The sequence below is a fragment of the Orcinus orca genome, chromosome 6, assembly GCF_937001465.1.
Source record: "Orcinus orca chromosome 6, mOrcOrc1.1, whole genome shotgun sequence".
NCBI lineage: Eukaryota > Metazoa > Chordata > Mammalia > Artiodactyla > Delphinidae > Orcinus > Orcinus orca.
This window is the reverse complement of record NC_064564.1, coordinates 87058542-87067880: the sequence shown is the minus strand read 5'-3', so window position 1 is coordinate 87067880 and position 9339 is coordinate 87058542. Positions and strand designations below refer to the sequence as shown.

Below are 9339 nucleotides of genomic sequence, written 5' to 3'. Positions count from 1 at the left end.
AGAGGCGCGGCGGGAGAGGCGGAGGCTGGGGGGAAAAAGCGCAGCCGGGTGGACGGGAGTGACTTACGCCCGCCCTCAGATCGCGCGTGGGGGTGGCTGATGTAAGACCCGCCTCGGGAGCTTCCCCGCCCGCAGCTAAGCTGAGACCCCGGGGTCCCTCCTCGACGCGCCCGGAGACGGGTCTCCAGACCGCGCTTGGACGTTTGCCGGGAGGGCTGAGGGGGGACTTTACAGCCTGGCTGAGGGGGTACCTAAGGCCAAGTCCTTCCGCGGAGGCTCGGCCTGGCCCTCCCGACACCCGCGAAGGCGGGAGACTTGTAGAGAGCGCGGGACGAGGGCTTTCGGGTTCACCTCCCGCTCCTCCGCACCGTGTGGGGCCAACAGCCCGAGCCCCGCGTCCCCTTGACCGTGTGGGGCTGGAAGTGCTGCGAGGATCCTCGTCGGGGGCAGAATCGCGGCGGGCCCGCGTTCTACCGCGTGGCACCGGGCGGAGTCGGCCGTCGTGGCCGGCGGGGACACGGCAGCCCCGGCCGCTTGCCCAAGCCACAGGGGAGCCGAGCATCCCCAAGTCCGGGAGAATCTCCCTGGGTTTTCTAACATTTAAATATAGGCTAGCGAAGGCAGCAATTAGCATCTCTAATGGGGCCTCGGAGTTTACAGTTTCTTCGAAGACTTTTATCTCGTTTATTTTTAAGGGCACCCCTGTGAGGTGTGTGGATTCTCGATGGTCTCCATTTCGGGGATTGGCAGGTAGCCTTTGTAATGGGCTGGCTCAGAGAGCTCCCTGAGAGACAGGGTTAGAGCACTAAGTCGGCTTTGCAGACCTCAGAGAAATAATGTTACATTCAGCTTAAAATAAGTAAATACGTCACGTGTCAAATCAGATACCATCTTAATTCTAGTATGGACAAGAGGCTCCAAGATTGAGAACAATTTATGAAGAGAGAAAAACTTACAATTCTATGCATTAACCTAAGGTTTTCTTCAAGTTAAGAAAGACTGCACTCTTCCATTTCACCTAAGTTCATTTAGTGGCAAACAAAACTACCTATATCAATTTTTAAAATATCAGATGCATTAAAATGTCAAAACAAAAAAGTTTTAGAAGGATTATGGAAAAAGGCAAAAAAGAACCTTTCTAGTATGTTGTTTCCTGAGTCTTGTATTTAAAAGGTTAGTCTCAGCAGTCATCTCTGTGACGGGAAAATGATGAGGGAAGTGCTCTTCGGGATGTTACACTAGGTCTGTAACTGTAAGGTTATGAGAACCGCAGGGCCATGAGATGAAGGCTTTTACAAGAAAACTAGCAAATTAGTTCCATGAGCTAACAAGCAATGATTGAGCATCCACTTTTAGGGCTTAATACGTTCTTTCTAATTTAATGCTCAGACGACCCTGTGAAGTAGATTGTATTTTAGTCGTTTTACAGATGAGGAACTGAAGCTGTGTGGCCAACAAGAGGTGGAGCTAGGGTTTAAACCCAGATGGGTCTGACTCCAAGGCCTGTGTCTCTTCTGCTACACTATCGGTCTGTGTGGAATGAAATCGTAGCATGGGGGTCTGCTTTGAAACAGTAGGTTGGGAACAATTGTAGAGAGGCTTTAATACCAAACAGAGGCTGCAGGCGCCATCTCGTAGGTAAAGGGGAGATGCTGAAGGAGACTGGGCCGTGGTAGCTCTGTGCTAGAGAAAGTGGGAACCTGGTGGCTTGTGGGGGAGGTGATATCAATCCTTAGGGAGAAAGAGGGCAGAATCTTGGGATCCTGTCCTCTCTTTATGACCAACTCAACGGTATGAGAACTCACAAGATAAATGTGTGTTTTATAAGATTAAGCTACAAAGTAATTAATAAAGATAGCCACAATGTGCAGCAAATAAAAAGAAAGCAAAAGAGCCAGAAGAGAGACTACAGACCCGGCACTGTCCCTTCTGACACAGCCGGTGCTGGCATGCACCTCTGTGAACAAAGAGCATGTGTTCCAGTGACATGCTTCTTTGTCAGGGGCTTCACTGCCAAAGGCATAAATAACACAGGCAGAACAGGGTGTGTCTCACTGCCCTGCCAACATCTTCCACTGGACTGTCAGTCCACAGGCCTGAAGGGGCTGTTGTCACAACTGTCCTGGTTGTGAATATTGCTGTACTTAACATCATTCTGTGTATGCATCTGGGTGTGAGAAAGAAGTAGAATATTGAACTGTATCTAAGCTGCAATCATTATCATGATTTTGGATTTACGGATTTGAAGGACTGGAAGGGAATAAGGAAAAGCGAAAACATCTTAGTTTGTGAGGGAGTCTGAACTATGGGTAAATCTCTTTTACTTCCATTGATGTTAATGTTTACCTAATAAGTAATACAGATATCAAACAATGCCTGGTTTTGGCACTCCTTTGACCCTTAAAACTGCTTGTTAATCAGAATGTGTGTATTCCAGTAAGCTCCAAAATGTCTGAGAACACTCGGAGCTAGTTTGTAACTCCTTGGATCTGCTCTCCACCCCACTGCCTCAGCAACGTCATCAGATGATCAGAGCCTTCCACAAACTTTGTGTCTGTGAACAGACTTCAGCAAATCTGAAGATGAAACAGGCCCACTCAGGCATTGGCTTAACTGGTCTTGAAACCAGTTTACCAGAATCGGCACCTTTTCTCTTTAAGAAAGACAGTCTATGAAGGTGATGCATAAGATGGGGTGAAGAAATCATTATTCTAAATATTAAACACTTCCATTCTTTCCCTCCTCTCCCATACACGTTTGCATACACTGGTAAATCCGTCCGCTGAGTCTCCACAGTATGGTCTGTGTGCCTGTTATAGCAGCTAGGCAACACGTGGGAGTTGTTGAAGGATCTAAATTCTCAGCGAGACTGAGCTCATACAAATATTTCTGGATGATATGAATGGAGAGCAGGAGCCTGGGGCCATCTTTAGAACATAGGTGCCCTGCAAATGTGTTATGTTGAAATAATGTCACGTGTACTCAAAAATATTACCTAGAAACAGCTGAGACACTGAGACAAACGGAGAGAGGAAGGCAAGTAGTTGGGTGAAAATGGGTTAAGGAATAAGATCCTGTTAGTCACCAGATGGTAAAAAAAAAATGAGGAGGGGAAAGTGTCAGGTGTGCAGGCAGCTGCAGGTCCAGTAAGGGGCCCCTGCCAAGACAGCCAGATTCCGTTCTGCTCTCTGAAACAGCTGTAGGTGCGTGGCCTTCCTGGGGCAGCAAGGAAGAGCTATGACCACCAAGAGTCGGGTTTAACATTTATTAAACACTATCCTTATGCCAAGTACTGTGCTTGGGACTTTTGTGTACATTGCATCTCAGTTAATCCTGGCACCAGCTCACGGGGACAAGACTATAATTCCCTTTTATTGTTTAGGAAACAGGCTTAGCAAAGCCAAGTGGAACTCACATAGCTAGTAAGAACCTGGATTTCTCTGTCATTAAAATCTCACTGTAATTCATTCTCATTACTTTGATCCACTAGTCTTCACAACTGCTTCTGAAAACTTTGATCCACTAGTCCTCACAACTGCTTCTGAAAAGCCTTTTTGTTTTCTCTGCTTTAAGAAGATTTACATGCTCAAGGAGGGGGTGCAGAGGAAGTTAAAAAAAAGAAAAAACTAAAGAAAATATTAAATTTTAAAATTAGATTCCTACTATTGAAACATATCCACCATTAAGGTGTATATCCTTGCAGCTTTTTTTTTTCTATATTATACATAGTTTTTAAGAAAACAATATTGGGGGGACTTCGCTGGCAGTCCAGGGGTTAAGACTCTGCGCTTCCACTGCAGGGGGCGCGGGTTCCATCCCTGGTGGGTGAACTAAGACCCGCATGCCACGTGACGCAGCCACAAAATTTAAAAAGAAAATTATGTTTCACGATTAAAAAAAAACAATATTGGGATCAGATTGAAGATTTTTGCTTGAAACTTGTTTTTCCAGCTAACACTATGGTAAGTAATGAGTTAATACTCATGACAAATATGAGTGTTAACTTTGCTCAATGTTTTTCCCTTTTTAGAGATGGACTCTAGTAATGTGGGAATCCATTCCATCACTTACAGGCTGTGTGCTTTGGGACAAATCACATAACCTCTAGGAGCCTCAGGCTGCTTATTTCGGGGGACTGTTATGAGGATTAGACATGATCCTGTGGGTGAAGCTCCTACCTGGCGCTGTGCCTGGCACTGTCTCTGTGCCCCAGTCACAGTTGCTGCAAGGCAGAGTCCCTCCCTTCTAAGCAGAGGCCCAGAGCTTGCTAGCCTCCTCAGGGGTTATCGAAGTTCTGCTGTGGCCATTAGTCTTCCACTTCTGCTCCATGCCCTTCATCTCCTGTAGTTACCTTGCCCTTTTGGCTGAGGTATGGGCTCACCTCAAACCAATGTAAGTTGTTTTATTTATTTATTTATTTATTTATTTATTTATTTATTTATTTATTGGTTGCACAGAGTTGCTGGCGGGATCTTAGTTCCCCGACCAGGGATTGAACCCAGGCCACCACAGTGAAAGTGCTGAGTCCTAACCACTGGACCGCCAGGGAATTCTCTAATCAATGTAAGTTTTGACTTTCAAAAAGGGTGGACTCATTTTCTGTTTCATGCAGGACTTGGTCTCTCTTGAGTAACTGAGAACATACTCCTGGAAAATATCTGTGTGGCCCCGCGGTGTTGGACATCCCTCTCCTCCATAATTAGCCAGCATCCCCGCCATCTGGACTCACTCATACCTCACAGGGATTTCCTTGTCCACACAGAACTAAGATTGATCCAAGAGCCCTGCTCCCGCTGACCGAACTCTACCATCTGTTCTCAAGCTTGCTTTGCCAGCTCCTGCCCAGCCAGGGGCCCCTCAGTGGGCATGCAAGGTGGTTTGTGTGCACCCTAATTTGCTAGTCTCTTATTTTGGTAAAGGCCCAAAGTCCCAAATACCCTCACACTCTGCTTCTTCCTTGAAAAGCAGGGCAGCCGGTTTCCTGATTTCTTTATGTTTATTTATGCACGTACTACAGAAAACTTGGAAACTATACTTAACCAGAAAAAAAAAAAAAAGAAAAAGAAGAAGAAAGAAAAAGAAAAGAAAAATCTCAGTTCAGAGCTAAACACTGCTCACGTTTTGGTGTCTATTCTTCCAGTCTTTTCTCTACACACATATGGCACTTTCTCAAGTCTCAGATTGCCAGAAGCCTCATCTCATTAATAACAGCTTTTCAGGCAGGCCGGGAGGGGGGAACCACTACATTAAATATTCATATTGATTGTAAGAGACATTTTTATTTCAGAAATAGTAAGTGGTGGAAAAAAAGTATCACAGTACCTAGGAAATATGGTGTCTATTACATTAAAAAAATTTTAAGTGGGATACTATAACCTGCTTTTTTCAGTTAACATATTATGAAAATATTTCCATACCATTGAATAGTCTTTTACAATATATATTCCTTGAGGACATTCTTCTACAAAATGAAAATAGCTTTTCTTTTTCTGAATATAAAGACAATATATATTCATGTAGCACATACATAAAATGCACCAAAAGTATAAAGAAGAAAATACAAGCCAGCCAAAATCCCATTATCTAGCAGCAACCACTGTTAACATTTTTGTTAACAGTGAGCTATTTCTATGAATGTAGATGCATAAGTAAAATATATTATAAAGTGGAATACTACTATAAAGAGCACTTTGTAACATGCTTTTATTTTTCACTTAGCAGTAGGTCACAGGAATTGCTCCAAGTCAATAAATCATTTCATCATTTTTAAAGTCTGCATCATATTTCATTGTACAGATGAAATGATAGCACAATTTATTCACCTAGTCTTCTACTGATAGACATTTAGGTTACTTCCAGTTGTTCGCCATTATACGTAACATCTTCCTTGAAATAAATGCCTAGAAGTACAACTCCTGAATCAGAGTACATATTTTTCAAATCGGATATACATGGCAAATTGCCCTTCAGATGCTGTTCCTCTTTTATGCTCCCATTAGCAGTGTGTAAGACTTCCCCTCAGTCTTGCCTAAACTGGGTATTATCTTTTAAAAATCTTTGTCAATCATTTTTCAACTAATGTCAAGGTTGAAAACCTAAGGGTGCCAAGACAATTCAATGTGAAAGAATAGTCTTTTAAACAAAATGTGCTTGGACTCATATAGCCATATGCAAAAGAAAGACGTTGAACCTCTGCCTCACACCATATATAAAAATTAACTCAAAATGGACCATAGGGCTTCCCTGGTGGCGCAGTGGTTGGGCGTCCGCTTGCTGATGCAGGGGACAGGGGTTCGTGCCCCGGTCCGGGAAGATCCCACATGCTGCGGAGCGGCTGGGCCCGTGAGCCATGGCCGCTGAGCCTGCGCGTCCGGAGCCTGTGCTCCACAACGGGAGAGGCCACAACAATGAGAGGCCCGCGTACCGCAAAAAAAAAAAAAAAAAAAAAATGGACCATAGACTTAAATACAAGAGCTGGAACTATAAGACTCAGGAAACCTAGGAGTAAATCTTCATGACCTTGTATTAGGCAAAGCTTTCTTAGATATGACACCAAAAGCACAAGAAGCCAAAGAAGAAAGAGATAAATTGGACTTAATCAAAATTTAAAACTTTTGTGCTTCAAATGATACCATCAAGAAAGTGAAAAGACAATGCATGGAATGAGAGAAAATATTTGTGAATCATATATCTAATAAGGGACTTGTATCCAGAATAGATAAAGAACTATTAGAGCTCAACAACAAAAAGACAAATAACCCAATTAAAAATGGGCAGAGAATTTGAATAGACATTTCTCCAAAGAAGATATACAAATGGCCAATAAGCACAAAAAGAAGCTTAATGTTATTAGGCATTTGGGAAATGATAATCAAAACCACAATGAGATACCACTTCGCACTTACTAGGATGTCTATAATTAAAATGATGGACAACAAGTGTTGGTGAGGATGTGGAAAAATTGGAACCCTTGTGCATTGCTTGTGAGAATGTAAAATGGTGCAGCTGCTGTGGAAAACAGCTTGGCAGTTCCTCAAAAAGTTAAACATAGAGCCAGCAGTTTCACTGTTAGTTATATACCCAAGAGAATAAAAATGTATGTCCATATGAAATTTGTACATGAATGTTTATAGCAGCATTATTCATAATTGTCATAAATTGGAAACAACCGAAATGTCCATAAACTGGACATTTTGGTTGTTTATCCATAACAGAATAGATAAACAAAATGTAGTATATACATACAATGGAATTTTTTTCAGACATGAGAAGGAATAAAGTACTGATATGTGCTTCAACATGGATGAACCTTAAAAATATTATGTTAGCTGAAAGAAGTCAGGCAAGATGACCACATAGTGTATGACTCCATTTATATGGAATGTCTAAAAAAAGCAAATCCATAGAGACAGAAAATAGATTAGTGGTCGCCAAGGGCTGGGAGTAATAGGGAGTGACTTCTAATGAGTATGGGGTTTCTTTTTGGGATAACAGGAATGCTCTGGAATTTGATAGTAGTGATGGTTGCACAACTCTCTGAACATACTAAAAACTACTGAATTGTACACTTTAGAAGTGAACTTTATGGTAACTGAGTTACATCTCAATAAAACTGTAAAAAATGTTTATCAATTAGGTAAGATGACAATGATATCTCATCTCTAATTTGTACTTGTTTATATAACTAATGGGGCTGAATATTTTTTCAGGTATTTATAAGGAATTTGTTTTCCTTTATAAGTTACCTGTTTATGTCCTGTTGGTATTTTAAAATTATTTATTAATAAGTGCTCTGTATATATTAAGAATATTAACCCTTAGTCTGACATTCATGTTCAAACTATTTTCCCCACTTGTTGTTTGCCTTTAAAATTTTATTTATATATGTATATATACATACACAAACACACATACAGGGGAGGGTGATGAAGAAAAATTTCAAATTTTTATTTAGGATAAAATTGATCTTTATGTTTATTGCTCTCATGTCATGAGAGCCTTCCCCACCCCAAGACTATATCAATATTCACCTATATTTTCATCTGATACTTCTGGTTTCATTTTTATGTGAAATCGATAATCTATATAGATTAATATTTTAATGTATGCCTTGAAGTAAAGGTCTAATTTTCTTTATTTTTAATGGTTAGCTACTTGTCCCAACACCATGTGTTAAGTAATCATCTTTCCCCCAATGAACATGAAATGTGACCCTTAACACATACTAAGTTCTTACATATTCTTAAGTCTATTTCTGGACCTCCTTCTCTGTTCACTTATTTTTCTATCTCACCAGTACCCCTCTGGGAGAGTTAGGCAAATGGAAAGCCAGTGGACAAATGACAGAAGACCAGAAGTTTATTCTCTGGAGACATGGGCTCAGAGCGGCACTGGACTTGGGGACACCAGGCCCAGGTGAGAGTGCATCTCCATTAACCATGTAGGTAAGTAGAGAACATACCTTTCAGAATGCACAGTGCCACCACTAGTCCTATGCTACCCTCCATATTATCTCCCTCCCTATTTATTATCATTCTTCCCCGGAAGAATACACAGTTGACCCTTGTTTTTTTGGCCTCACTATGCGGCGTGTGGGATCTTAGTTCCCTGACCAGGGGTTGAAACTGTGCCCCCTGCAGTGGAAGTGTGGAGTCTTAACCACTGGACAGCCAGGGAAATCCCCATGCTTGACCCTTGAACAATGCAGGTTCGTACTGTGGGGGACCACTTATACGTGAATTTTTTTCAATAAATACAAATTACAGTCCTATACAATATAAGGTTCATTGAATCTGTGGATGCAGATTGGATGTGGAGGGCCAACTGTAAAGTTATACATGGATTTTCAACTTCAGGGAGGATTGGCAACCCTAACCCTTGTGTTGTTCAAGGGTCAGCTGTACCATCAGTCAAGATGTAAAATGATATCAGAAGGATTTCTGGTTAGTCATGATGGATTTAACTCATATGCTTATCTCCACATCCTCCCAAATCCTTAAAAGGATTTAAAGATAAAGTTGAGGAAATTTTCCCAGAAAGTAGAACAAAAAGGTAATGAAATATACTAAATGACAAATAAAATCAAAGGATCAGTCCAGGAGGTCCAATATCCAACTAATCAGAGTTCAAGAAAGAGAGAAAAAATAAAATGGAGGGAATTAAGTGGAAGTCTACATCCCAAATGGCGAGATACCCCTCCAACTCCCCTTTCCCGACTTAGTTCCAGAATGCTAATAGCTAATCTCCAAAGGCAGGAGATTGGAGGATTCTTTTCTGAGGAAAGTGACTGGTTTATTTTTTATTTTTTAAAAATATTTATTTTTGGCTGCGTTGGGTCTT

General features: G+C 41.6%; 1 protein-coding gene across 2 annotated transcripts in view; it reads left to right on the top strand.

Annotated features, from left to right (window-relative positions):
- The first annotated feature begins 12 nt into the window (after positions 1-12).
- HEMGN (hemogen) overlaps positions 13-9339 on the top strand; it is a 42801-nt gene continuing 33474 nt past the window's right edge. The window contains exons 1-2 of one of the 2 annotated variants that reach the window (XM_033431180.2): positions 13-4563; positions 8297-8415. In XM_033431180.2, the coding sequence (XP_033287071.1) occupies positions 8340-8415 (76 nt within the window). In that variant the 5' untranslated portion in view covers positions 13-4563; positions 8297-8339. Of the gene's footprint in view, positions 4564-8296; positions 8445-9339 lie in introns of both variants that reach the window. The other variant, XM_033431181.2, reaches the window with a different exon arrangement.